The sequence below is a fragment of the Acipenser ruthenus genome, chromosome 17 (assembly GCF_902713425.1).
Source record: "Acipenser ruthenus chromosome 17, fAciRut3.2 maternal haplotype, whole genome shotgun sequence".
Classification (NCBI taxonomy): Eukaryota; Metazoa; Chordata; class Actinopteri; order Acipenseriformes; family Acipenseridae; genus Acipenser; species Acipenser ruthenus.
The window spans coordinates 18,819,700-18,834,169 of NC_081205.1; the positions used below are offsets into that span (position 1 = coordinate 18,819,700).

At 37.0% G+C, this 14,470-nt stretch overlaps 1 protein-coding gene across 2 annotated transcripts in view; it reads right to left on the bottom strand.

Moving 5' to 3' along the window:
• Positions 1-14,470, bottom strand: part of LOC117423351 (ephrin type-B receptor 1) — a 257,791-nt gene that overhangs the window by 40,027 nt on the left and 203,294 nt on the right. For both annotated transcript variants that reach the window (XM_058990042.1, XM_034038975.3), the window contains exon 7: positions 8,226-8,388. In XM_058990042.1, the coding sequence (XP_058846025.1) occupies positions 8,226-8,388 (163 nt within the window). The remainder of the gene's footprint in view (positions 1-8,225; positions 8,389-14,470) is intronic.

Consider the following 14,470-nt stretch of genomic DNA (forward strand, 5'->3'; position numbering starts at 1 on the left):
GTCTCCTGTCACTCAGTGCTTAGTTTTGTGTCACCAATGCAGAAACATCATGGGCCAGATTTAGCAAGGTTTTTTCACCACAATCAGCACCATTTTTGTGAAAAGGAAATTAAACTGCTGATCTTACAAGAGAAATATTGAGACATGTAAAGTAAAAAAGCAAGATCTTCTAGGTTTACTTAACTATTGTGTTAGCTTTCACACCAATGTTCATATATTGAAACAACCCAGATGTTTAGGTCATGTAGAAAGGTAAGAAAGCACTGGGGCTAGGTGGCGCGGCAGGTTACTTCATATATGCTCATTCCTTTCACCTCTGGGAGTCTGAGTTTGAATCTGGCTACTCAAGTCAAAAATTAAATGAGTTTGGTTACTGATGTCAACACAAGAACATAAGAACATAACACATAAGAAAGTTTACAACAGAGAGGAGGCCATTCAGGACCATTAATGCCCATCAGGTTCCTCGTAGCTGATTGATTCCAACATTATTATTATTATTATTATTATTATTATTATTATTATTATTATTATTATTATTATTATAATTAATTGTCAGTGTCTCTGGGAGATGTGTTTAGATCAGGGTTGAGCTAAGGTTGATGCTCTTGGGGTGCCAGCCAGTTTGTGGGCACTGAGCCTGGCTGTAGCCAATGTCCCTCACTGATCATGCACACAAAATGAAAAACATTTGAGTGTGAGTAATGTGAATACACACCTTTATTAAACAAATGTAAACTCCACAAAAAGTGCTGCCATGTACAGGTAATGGTCAAAAAAATGGAAACACCTGGGTAAATGAGGGACACCAAGTAAATTGAAAGCAAGAGCTTCCACACAGGTGTGGCGCATGCGTTAATTAAGCAAATAACATCCCAGCATGCTTAGGGTCATGTATAAAAATGCTGGACAGGCCTGGTTGCCTATAATTATGACTAGCATGGCTGCAAGAGGAGACCTCAGTGACTTTGAAAGAGGGGTGATAGTTGGGGCGCGTTTGGCAGGAGCTTCGGTGACCAAGACAGCTCAACTTGCTGATGTTTCACAAGCAATGGTGTCTAAGGTGATGTCGGCATGGAACTCCGAGGGAAAGACATCATCAGCAAAGGGCAACAGTGGGCGGAAGTGCATAATCCAGGATTGTGATATCCGTGTATTAATTCGAAGTGCAAGGCAAAACAGGTGAGCAGCTTCAGATCAATTGACTGCAAATTTCAACCTGGGGCGGGAGCAGCCAGTTTCATCAAAAACGGTCTGCCGAGAACTCCACAGAGCAGGTTACCATAGTGGCCCAACACCTTATTAAGTGACTTTACATTGGTGTTTCCATTTTTTTTGTCCACTACCTGTACATCTTTAATGGGGAACATCACAATGAAAACATAAAAAAAAAAAAAACATTAGGAGCTCACTATCTGGGACCCTGAGACAAAACCTGCTCTAACCACACACACACTGAACACTGTCAAACACACAATGCCCGCATGACATAAGACACAAAAACAGATGCTATTTTATGCTGAGCTTGGGAATCCCCATGCAGTGCCAGGGTCGTTCTGGTAGATGTTTAAAGGTGTAGGAACATGTTTTGAATGTTTCAATTTTAAGGAAGCTAAGTGTTTAAACTCAGTGATATCAGCCATTATTTTTTTTACCTAAACCTGAACAGAAGGTTTTTACCTTAAACATGTTGACAATATCAGCTATAAAATTAGCAATGTTGTTCTTTTTCATTTGTCTTTAAAAACTGTTCAATCATTTGTTTTCTTATAGGCACATCTTATATTTGATAGGTGATTTAATGATCTTTAAATATTTGACCAGTAAACAAAAGTCATTACATCTGTTTAGTGTAACTCACAATTAAAGGGTAATACTAAATAAACATGGTGCACCACTAAAACTTACAATAAACAAACACATAATCAGCAACACAGGCAATCCTAAGGTAGATACATATTAACTAACATGATTTCCCTTTTGAAATTGTTAAATTCATCATAATATTAATTAGTTGTTAATAAGTGCCTATTTTAAGGTATCACTAATATGAGGAGGATATTTCAGTATGAAATCAATAGGTAAAATGTTAGTAATTGCATATGAATTTTGGACAATTGTTAAAAAATGTTTCCGGAATTAAAAAAAAAAAAACACAAAGCCATTCTGTCATTCTTACAGAGACACCCGCCACCCCTGCTTCCTCCTCTCTCTCTCTCTACTCATAATAACCAGTAAATTAGGTCTAGGGATTTCTAACTCTGTCCCTAGGGAATGGAGAATCATATACCATGTGGAAAGCAGAGATCCATATCAGGGAATAATTATATTTGACAAATGACAACAACTGCTACCGCTAACACAGAAGCAAACCTGTTCATAAGTGATACTTCCTTAAAGAAATACATACTTACATCATATTTGCAAACGCTTTATTAGGTAGACTATCTGTTTTCTTTATAATCAACTGCTGAATAGCGATTTCTTGCTACTGTATTTTTGTTTTTAGATATTAAGTGATTTGGCAATAAGAGTCACCAGGGTCCTAACATAGTAAAAGCACAGCAAAGTGTACCATGTGTTTTTTTCTGTGATTTACTTGCTTTTCCTAGTTAATTTGTTCTTCCATAACTTTAAACACTAAATTATAAGAACAAATAAAGAAACTTCTTGGTCTGGTATGCAGCATCGTAACCACAGCTGACATTCTACCGAGGTCAAACTTAGGTTTCAAGCTGTAGCTGGCAGTATTTATATGACTGCTTGGTATTGACTATTCAGCCTCCAAATCTATGTTACACGGCAAACCAGTAGAGAGAATTGAGGAGTCTTTTGTACTTTACCAGAAATGTTACACAAGCATCAGCATTGATGATGCAAAACAACCACCAAGGACACGACCTCGGTGTCCTCATAGCTAGTTACTGCCATACTGGTATGCAGTTTTTCAAAGATACTGAAAAGGACTATGAACATAAGAACATAAGAAAGTTTACAAACGAGAGGAGGCCAACTCGTTTGGTTGTTAGTAGCTTATTGATCCCAGAATCTCATCAAGCAGCTTCTTGAAGGATCCCGGGGTGTCAGCTTCAACAACATTACTGGGGAGTTGGTTTCAGATTCCCACGATTCTCTGCGTAAAAAAGTGCCTCCTATTTTCTGTTCTGAATGCCCCTTTATCTAATCTCCATTTGTGACCCCTGGTCCTTGTTTCTTTTTTCAGGTCGTAAAAGACCCCTGGGTCGACATTGTCAATACCTTTTAGGATTCTGAATGCTTGAATCAGATCACCGCGTAGTCTTCTTTGTTCAAGACTGAATAGATTCAATTCTTTTAGCCTGTCTGCATACGACATGCCTTTTAAACCCGGGATAATTCTGGTTGCTCTTCTTTGCACTCTTTCAAGAGCAGCAATATCCTTTAGCGAGGTGACCAGAACTGAACACAGTATTCTAGATGAGGTCTTACTAATGCATTGTAAGTTTTAACATTACTTCCCTTGATTTAAATTCAACAGTTTTAACTATATATCCGAGCATCTTGTTGGCCTTTTTTATAGCTTCCCCAAATTGTCTAGATGAAGACATTTCTGAGTCAACATAAACGTCGACTAAAATATGGATTGAAATTCCTGGAAATTCCAATAGAATGTCTGTCATTCCTATGACACTTGAATCCATTAAGAAGAGAAATTAAATTAGAGTAGAAATGAAATCCTATATAGCGCCCAATGCACACCTAAGCACAAATAGTTTGCAAAATAAATACCAACAAAGAGAACTGGCTTCTGTGTAGAGAACTGGCTGTAAAATATCATATGGCTACTTCAGATACAAATTCAGTTTTTATTGCTGTTTATGTTGGAAGAATTAGGATGGAAAAATAACTAGATAAGCTTTTATTTTATTGTTCATAATTAGATGATAATGGCACGGTTAAGTTTTATGTAGCCTGCTCCTTCTGGCTAATATACCAATACAACAATTGTATTTTTCCATTTCTTTCTGTTTAAAAAATAATAATAAATGACACCTTTATAATTTTGATGACTTTTTGCAGGTTCTCCGTGCATTGCTTGGGTGAAGCAGATGCAACATAAAATCCTCATTTCAAAGCAAATGAAATGAGTTACCCAAGAAGCCACACATAATATTCTTTTTTATTTCCATGTTTAATGGGACTTATTTTTAAAAATGCTTGTTTTCTTTTAGGTTAGGTCTGCATCAGGATTATAGATGCATAACTTTGTTGTTCGGTGTAGAATGCTACATAAGTTTTGCAAGCATTTTAGAAATTGTAATTAAACATGTTAATTATGCAATTTTGGCAAAATAATGGAATATAAAAGTATTTTTTATTTTGTACTGTAGTCGTTAATTCCCACATAAGAAACCAGTACAAAATTATTTCACGTATAGAACAGCCTCTTATAACGTTGTCAACAGAGTGTGTGACTATACAGGCGGCCAGGATGATACTTCTTTGAGTCTGCAGAGTTTTGGAGTAAATACTGAATCATGAGGCCTCTGTCTGCACCACCTGAAATTCCTTGGGGTAAATTATGGAAATCTGATAACATGTTTAAACAATTATTTCTGCACTTGCTTTCCCAAAACTACTCAATGTCCAGCATTCACCTATAAATCAAGAGTGCCATGTTGTGGAGCTCAATAGGCTCTATATGGATCAAGAGCCATCCGTTGGCCTGCCCTGGTGTCCAGTGTATACACTAACAGTCCGAAAGACATCCATAACACTGCTTTGTATGCAGAAGCGCGGATGTGGAGTGAATTCACAGACACAGCTGTTTTCTTTCTAATACAGTACTAGGGCAGCCTACTATACTTTGAATTCAAATTACATTAAGCCATATTACAATCAATTACCTTCACAGGGATGTACGCAGCTCATTATAGCAAGTGAAATGCATGAACTCTAAGTAGCTTTAACAGAAAGAAAAAGCTGATTGGAGAACAGGCAAGCAAGGTGAAATGCAATACCTAGTCCCCTGCTGTTAATTGTTTTACCAGCAATCGTGCCTTGGCCCAGTGCCAGACAATGTTCTATCTTCCAAACTGCCCCGATCTTGAAAACAACGCAGCCACATGTCATTCTTACAGAACTTCAAATAACTGAACATTAATTACCAGCGAGCTGGCTGGGACTGCTTGCAGCCTTCCTCTAAACATAAGAAATGCATCAGAAAAAATATAATTTGAACATAGGCGATGCAGCCTATATTAGAAAACATCTCCTGTCTTTTAAGGAAAGCATTTAAATTAAAATATAATCCAGAATATTTTTTTTTGCTGTTAAGACTATATAAAAAATGTGCATTATCTGGTGTTCAAGCATACAGTTCCATGTGTACCACATGGAGGCATTTGTTATTGCATTATGCTACTGTAATATATTCCAATCTTAATCTGCAGTAATCTCGATGGCATATAAACTATTTTATTATAATTTATTAAATACATACAGTAAAGCCATAAATATTTGCAAGCCATTTATTGTGTGTTTTTCACATATGAAAAAAATGCAAACATTTTTGGCATGAATATTGCTTTTTTTCACTGCAAATATTTATGGCTATTTAAAAAAAAAAAAAAAATACTGTAAAGTGTTAAAGGCAAGCAATTATATCATCCAGGCAGCTACAATGGAATCAGCCATGTGTGGAATCATAGTACAGTAGTAATATATTTTGATTTGCAACTGTAGTTGGATCACAATCATTTTAACCCACACTACTGGTAATCCATTCCAGTACGATGTTACTAAATCTATACCAGTGTAATACTACATCAGATCCACAATACTGTGACCTGCCAATGGTTTTTCCATGGTTTCTTCAGAGTAATATGATTATTATGATGCTACCTTTCTCCAAATGGCTGGGACCAGTTCTTAAAGCTGCAGTTTGGGCAGAAGCTATTGTGTGCCTCTCAATGCCATGTTAGAACCTACGGAAATGGCTGGCACTAGATCATTGCATGATAAATTGAAAGTTGTTTACACCATAAACGTTGACTGTCAACAACTGCTGTCAACAGAGCTCAAGACCCAAGCTTGACTGACATTTCCAGCAGTGTATTGTGCAGTAAGCCCCAGGTAAGCTATGCTTTTGTGAATATGAACACCGCAGTTCTTTGTTTTGTTTTAGTGAACCACAGTAATTAATACTATGTCTAAACGAGGTCAAAGGCCTTTTTAGCTACCTGGCCAATTCATACAGAGGTCTGTAACGAGAGGGGTCAATGCACTGCAGTACAGTGTCAGCATACTATTCTTGAATCATCAGCTTATCATTTACAACTGTGAAAAAACAAAGATGAATACAGTGTACTTGCTATGTAAGGTTAAACTAAGTCAAGTAGTAAACACACACCACAGAATAATTTGGAACAATGCGGTCATTCTGTTGAGTGATTTGAATGAATGCTAGATTCCAGAATGAGATTCAGTAAAAAAGAAAAAAAAAAACTTTTCCAACTTACATATTTTCAGTATTTTGCACAGCACTATAATTCATAATATATTTGCATTAGTCTTGACCTGAAATAGGTCTGAAATAGATGTGCAAGTTCCCCATTAAAAAGTCTGCACCACAAGAGATCTGCCACACTTACACTCAGTTGTTCTTTTATAAAAAATGAATACATGATTTTAGTGCTGGGACGAACATTTGAACAAGCACTGCTTGACGTGTTCGCTGGTTAAAATGACCATGTTCATATTCGATCATAAAACATCATTTATAATATTATCAAAAAGATATCTTGCAAAGGGAACCAATGCATTAATGAGGTCTGAAATAAATAATAAGCATTCTACTGTATAGAACAGGATTTCTCTCATTGATTTAATAGGGAACCCGGTATATATTTTAATTGAGAGATTAATACTTTTCCAGCAAATTCAATAACGCTAATGATTTTCAGGCCCGCCAGACTTGAATTGTGTGGCAAGAAGCGTGTTACTTGCTGTCATAAATCATGAGTGTGTTATACAAAGAAGCTGATGCATACGGGAAACCCGCTAACATTGCTGGACTATTGAAAAAGGATAAGCAATGACTCCACACACACTCAGCTGCCAGTGCTTACAGTGACACTCCTTGACACTGTCCATCTGTCTTTCAACACATACATACCGGACTTTCCTTTCTCGTTTCTTTTCATTGTTCACATCCTTGTCCACAACTTTTCACACATAACTTTAAAGTCGGTTTCAAAGCTCTTTTCAAAATGGCTGCTCTAGTGCACTGATAGTGTAAGGATTATTGCCCACATTGTCAAACGGGTAACACAGCAGTAACGATCCATGATGTGGTATGGAACAGAAAAGCCAGAGCACTTGTTGTTATGTTTTTTGTTTTTTTTAAACAGTTGTAGCAACACATGGGGATGTATAACTCTATATTTTCAGAACCCTGCTACTTACACTTTAAATTACCATTGCTATCAGTCACTTGTATAGTTGCCCACTGGGAATCAAACCAATAACACTTGGGTTACAGTCAAGTATCCTGTCCACTAGACCACCATAACATGCTGGCAAGCAGAGTCAATTTCAGAATTACCAGCTGAGGCCTACACGTTTTTAAACAAAAATGCCCGGGGCATTTTTTATAAAAATTCAACAGACTAAGCCACAATTTCAAGATGGGCCATTTTAGCTTGGCCAGAGACAGAAAATTATTGGTCTAAAAAATGAGGACTATCTACAATTAAACATCACCATGACAACTGGCACTTGCACCATGACAGCACTTTTTTTCAAAAAAGAGGGCAAGAACTGAAATTAACTTTGTGGAGAAAATATAATTTATCCTGGATATGGCATTTCTTAGGTTCTCTGGCTAAGTGGACAGTGTGTTGACTAAGGCTGAAAAAAACATATCACTTGAGTCAATTTTGAACAAGAGCACTAAACTCAAATTAAAAATGGAAACATTAACACAACTTAGACTGAAAAAATCATGCCTCTGCAGCAGGTGCGAATCTGAAATATTCATAACAATTTCAGCCCGGTAGTTGATAATTAATCAAATTAACTAGTAATCACTGGTAAGCATGCTGGGATAGCTCCTGAGCTGCAGAAGGGCCTAACGAATCCAATTAGCTAAGCATTTTGTATTAAGTGTAATCGTTTGGAGTCCTTAGTTATTTTTTTCCTCATTTCTTCTCACTGTTGGCTCCAGTGCCTCCTGCCACACTTACCATCTGTTAGGGTCTGGAAGCACATTTTCCCGCTGTATTTGCCAAAGCCGGCAACAGTCCTGGCACGGACCTGCACCACATACACGGTGCCAGGCCTCAGCCCGTCAATGCGGGCGGTGTTGGTTTGGCTCTTCACCATGGAGGAATTGAACTCATTGTGGTCCTGCAATGGCAAAAAACAGAAAACAAACTGTTAACAAATCGTATTCTGTATGGTCACTGCTTTCAGTATGTACAGCACAGGGACCATGCATAGCAAGTCTGTGAGGGATATGTGACTGTCCATTTCGGTCATTTGTTTAATTGATATTTTTGCTTGTTAATAGTTGGTTAACAAACTTACTGACAGTTAACAAAAGTAATTTTCTGTTAATTGCAAGAGATTCTGGAATCTCTATAGAAGTGACGTAGTCAATTTCTTTATTGTATAGTATCCTATTTGTAAAGTATTCAAAAGTACACTTTAAATTTTAAACCTATTTCACTGATATGACACAAGATGACAACATACCCCTATTTTACCTAAACATGACAAGTCACTACATACAGTATTAATACCTTATTTACACTACCTTAATATTGCATGTATGTTTTAAAAAACATAAATTGTGAATGTAGTAAATGACATGGCTTGAACACTAGACTGCATTACTGAGCTGGTGTGGATAGCGTATAGCTGGCTATAATCAAATGATGAAATACATTTGTTAGTAATCTATTAAATGTATACTTTTGGACATTTAAGACAAATCTATAATAGAAGTTATTTGATAAAATGGTAATCACAGAAGAATGTGGTTATTTAAAAGAACAAGAACAACATCACAAGGTATGTGTGAATGGAGATCTTTAACGGCAAGAGAATTAATATAATCAATCAATCAATCAATCAATCAATCAATTATATTTTTATACAGTGCCTTTCATGACAGGTCACCACAAAGTGACCTGTCATGTAACTAAAAGATCTACCACCTGAGGTTTATTTTCTGAATAACAGACAGTAACCCAGCATCCAGAGCGGGCAATTAGGCACATAGTGTTCTTTAGGGCATTTAGGAACAAGACCATTTAAAGCTTTATAAGTTAACAGCAACACCTTAAAATCTATTCTAAAACTAACAGGGAGCCAACGCAAGGATGCCAGCACAGGGGTGATATGCTCTTGCTTCTTGCAAAATTCTAGCAGCAGCATTTTGTACAAGTTGTAACACATTTTTTATTTGTTTTTGTTCCTGGGTAGTAAGTGTTATTTCCTAATTGCTTATGCCTCAAAAGTATAGAAAATGGCTATTATTCCCCACAAACTTTGCTTTTGTGACCAGGACAGTGATATTTTGAAATTTACCTATTTCCAATGAGAAAACGGGCAAATTTGTGTCTTTTCGTTCACATAAAGTCAGAAAAAAACAACATATGAATCCAAATTAACATGTATTTATACTAAAGTAATACAAAAATGACTACAAAAGATTTAGAAGTGAGTAGTTTTTCAAGATTTACGATTATACTGTAAATCACTTTCACGAATCAGCCCCCAAATGTAGTCTCCCATCATGTTCTTGTTATACTGTCCTTGGTAGCGGCGTTCAAAGTCCAGTATATCCTGGTGGAAACGCTCGCCTTGCTCCTCCGAGTACGCTCCCATGTTCTCCTTGAATTTATCAAGATGAGCATCAAGGATATGGACTTTGAGGGACATCCTACAGCCCATTGTGCCGTAGTTCTTCACCAGAGTCTCAACCAGCTCCACATAGTTTTCGGCCTTGTGATTGCCCAGGAAGCCCCGAACCACTGCGACAAAGCTGTTCCAAGCCGCTTTCTCCTTACTAGTGATCTTCTTGGGGAATTCATTGCACTCCAGGATCTTCTTTATCTGTGGTCCGACGAAGACACCAGCTTTGACCTTTGCCTCAGACAGCTTAGGGAAGAAGTCTTGAAGGTACTTGAAGGCTGCCGACTCCTTATCTAGAGCTCTGACAAATTGTTTCATAAGGCCCAATTTGATGTGCAGTGGTGGCATCAGCACCTTCCGGGGGTCCACCAGTGGCTCCCACTTGACGTTGTTCCTCCCCACAGAGAACTCGGTCCGCTGTGGCCAGTCCCGCCTGTGGTAGTGCGCCTTGGTGTCCCTGCTGTCCCAAAGGCAAAGATAGCAGGGAAACGAGGAGGCTGTGTGGTCCAGTGGTTAAAGAAATGGGCTTGCAACCAGGAGGTCCCTGGTTCAAATCCCACCTCAAATCCCACCTCATACACTGACTCATTGTGTGACCCTGAGCAAGTCACTTAACCTCCTTGTGCTCCGTCTTTCGGGTGAGACGTAATTGTAAGTGACTCTGCAGCAGATGCATAGTTCACACACCTGAGTCTCTGTAAGTCACCTTGGATAAAGGCGTCTGCTAAATAAACTAATAATAACTTGGAGACCCATCAGGAATGCCACCATTTTGAAGTCTCCTATGACCTTGATGCCATCTCAGAAAAATGCAGATATGTATCCACTTAGTCAGCTGGAACTAAACTGAACTGGTGGGCTTAAGGCCCCTGTATTTATACTACTATTTATATTACTGGAAAGTTCTAGAAAGTTCTAGAAGTTACTCCAAGTTTACTCAGCACTGAATCTATCTGGAATGTTCTGGAAAATAGGTAAATTTCAAAATATCACTGTCCTGGTCACAAAAGCAAAGTTTGTGGGGAATAATAGCCATTTTCTATACTTTTGAGGCATAAGCAATTAGGAAATAACACTTACTACCCAGGAACAAAAATTGTGTTACATAATCAATCCTAAAGGATATAAAAGCATGCATTAATCTCCCTGCATCCTGCCTGGAGAGAATACCTCTCAGTCTTGCAATATTTTTTAAATGAAAAAAGGACATTTTTGTAACATTTTTAATGTGTGCTTTGAAAGAGAGGTCTGTATCAAATATAACACCTACATTTTTTACTTCTGCCCTAAAATCTGTACAGAGTCCATCAAATAAAACATCAACCAAATGTGTATTTTTATGTTTTTTCTGAGGTCCCAGTATCATCACTTCAGTTTTGTCTGAATTTAACATTAAAACGTTATTAAACATCCAGTTCTTGATGTCAGCAAGACAGGTATTCAGAATGTTAGCAGCAGATACATAGTCCTGTGTGAGGGACAAGTAAAGCTGAGTATCATCAGCATAACAGTGGAAACTAACTCCATGTCTACGAATAATGTCACCCATGGGTAACATATAAAGAGAAAATAAAACTGGGCCAAGAATTGATAATAGGAACTGCAATTGTTAAAACTACCTCAATAAAACAACTGCATATATTGTTAACAGTCGAGTGTCCTTGCACCAAGCCCTTTGTTAAGACTGCCCTTGGACTGTAGCTTTGTATAAAGACTTGGTGTAGGTCTATTGTTCTGAATTGTATTACATTAATCTTTTGAAATCGTTGTGTGCGGATTCATGTCTTGTTTCTCATTACAAATGTGCTTAAACAATAAGAAGATCCCTAGAGTTCTCTGTGCTGAATTTGCTTGTATAAACATCTGATACAGGGACTGCTGCATCAAATTGGATGGTTCTGAAGATGCTTTCTGGGCTTTATACTAGGAGCTGTACCATGTTGTGATTTCCCTGCTGAATCTCACAATTGTATTATTATTTTTTTAATAATATATTTATTCAGATTTTTAGAGTATAAAGGTTACAGATATCACATTTCCACTACACTTACAATAATAGCTAACAAACAGAGGTTTGCTAGGTACAACACACATACTCATAACAAAATAATCAGTTTGTATATTCATGTGTGGACTGCCTAATCTAAAAATATCTGGTCAGCTATGACAATGTGTAAAGCAGACTATCCTCTACTTAATATTTTGTGTCCAGGCTTCTTCAGAAATGGAGACCATGTCTTTTTTTTTTAAATATGCTATTTTTACAGCTTCTCATCACCCTTAACCATTGAGAGAGGCTGGGTTTTCATTTTTCAACAGCAAATGCAATTGTGCAACTATACTGCCATTCAGCAATCCAGTCTGATAAATCTGTGTTGATATATTAGGAGTGCCCAGTTATATACTTTAGACAAAATATCAAACACTTTATTCCAAAAGGATAGTATTTTTTTGTAAATAATTCCCCTCTTTGTTCTTACATTAAAAGCATGTAGTAGAGTGGTTCTGGTATATCGTACTGAGCCAGCTTGGTGTGTAATAGAAAGGATGTATCAATTTAAAATGGATTAAAGAAAGTTTAGTAGTAATTATGCCACCAGATGCAATGCCACATACTGCATCTGGTTCGGTTTTCCATAGGTATGTCAAATCACCTTATTGTTTGTTAAAACGACCACTTCCCTACAAATGTCTAGGGAGATAGAACATACATCACAGCATAAATCATCTGCAAGTGGATCAAGGAAAAGCAGAGCTGTTGTAATACAAGGTTGAAATGCCTAATTAACTGCTTACCTAATGGGGTAAAGTGCATCAGCTTCAAGCGTTTCTTATTCATTTTAGTAACTGGTGTTTTTTTTTTCTTTCATATAGAAACTGCGGCAATGATGACTAATAAGTGATTCACACTACCAAAATAATGTGTGATCATCACGTAAAGCAAAAACACGACTGTGGATGAAATCACAATGACATTGTTTCTTGAGTGTTGATTGTGCATTGTTTAGGTATTGTGGATAGGGTGAAGAGTAAAAAGTGTAGATGAATATTGATGTTTTATTTTGCTTTGGAGTGAAAACCTACAGCCAAAAGTTTTGCATCACCTAGAATTTTAGGATTGAGACATGAACATAATTTAGATATTTTATTTATCATCATGTAATCAAAGAAACTACAAAATAATATTGCACCTATAATAAGAACAGTATTTCATGTTAGATTTCGAAATGTCAGTTTTTCGTCAAGTATATGGAAAACTACTGTAATTCAATATGTTAATGTAATATTATTCAGCAGGTTTCATTCAACTTTATGAAGCACAATTAGTTGATTCTTAGGGTTTTGCAAAACGTTTGGCCATAGCTGTAGATACAGCTAGCCCATCTCATCATCAATAACAGCTAGAAATATACATCATCATTTTAATGTGATTGTTCAATACCATTTCCAAATGATTCTGACCATATTCACAAATCTGAAATTAGACCTGGTTGGCTTTCCAGTTTGTTTCCATTACCCAGGTAGTTTCAGCAGCAGAAAAAAATACTATTTGTAGTATACATTATTTTTGTATTCTCCATCTTTTTGATGTTATTTAAAATATATGATTAAAAAAGATGTAGGTATATTTTTGTGTATATATATTCTTGTTTAAGGAATAACACAGCATCATTCAAGTGAATTAGACGGATCTGAATAACTGCATTGCATAAATGTCTTGTAACAACCGAACCATATTCACACATCTGATGACTGATCCATTGAGATAACAGTCATTGTCAGGAATCTACCATCTGCAAGTGATGTTGATTTGTTGATTAAGTGACACATTGTACAGCTAGACAAAAGGCCAGGTTTTCAGAGCTCTAATTGATTTCTATTTCTGAAAGGAGGAAAGTCCATGTTAATTGGTTATAGCTAATCAAATAATTCCACAGATCAAAACTGTTATGCACTTCCAGGAGCTCTTGTTGCAGCAAGTATGTATTTCTATATTAATTAAATGACACCATACTACGTTAACAAAAGATTGTTACATTTGCATTTCCTAGGTCATTTAACCTTAACAGTGTCTTTGAGGTCAAAGCATATCACTGGCTGCAAACCATGCCAGTCATTATGGGAGGCGTGCAAACTGAGATTGTTTTAAACATTAAGACAATAATTCAAAGTGTACTGTCTCTATGAGCTCTTGTAACAAACTGCAACCCTGCCATTCGTAGGATATGGGCAACTGGGAAGCGTCTATACAAGGATTCAAGTATATTTTACGATAGCTTTAATGTGGTATCCAGGGGTTTCTCCTCCTTTTCTGCAAAGCCGAGAATACATCTTTTCACACCACTTGTAGTTTCTCTTTGTTCTTTTAGTAGTGATGGAAAAAGTGAAGCCTCCTCAACCACTGAACCCTCTGAATCATTTGGTTCACAAAAAGATTCACTGAGTCGAAGTACATGAAGTGCTTCATGCTCTTTAGTGTCATCTCTTGGTAGATCTGCACAACTCAATACATTGAGAGTAAAGACAGCCCCCTATCTCCAGAGAGGAGGCATTTAGTAAAGTGGACAAT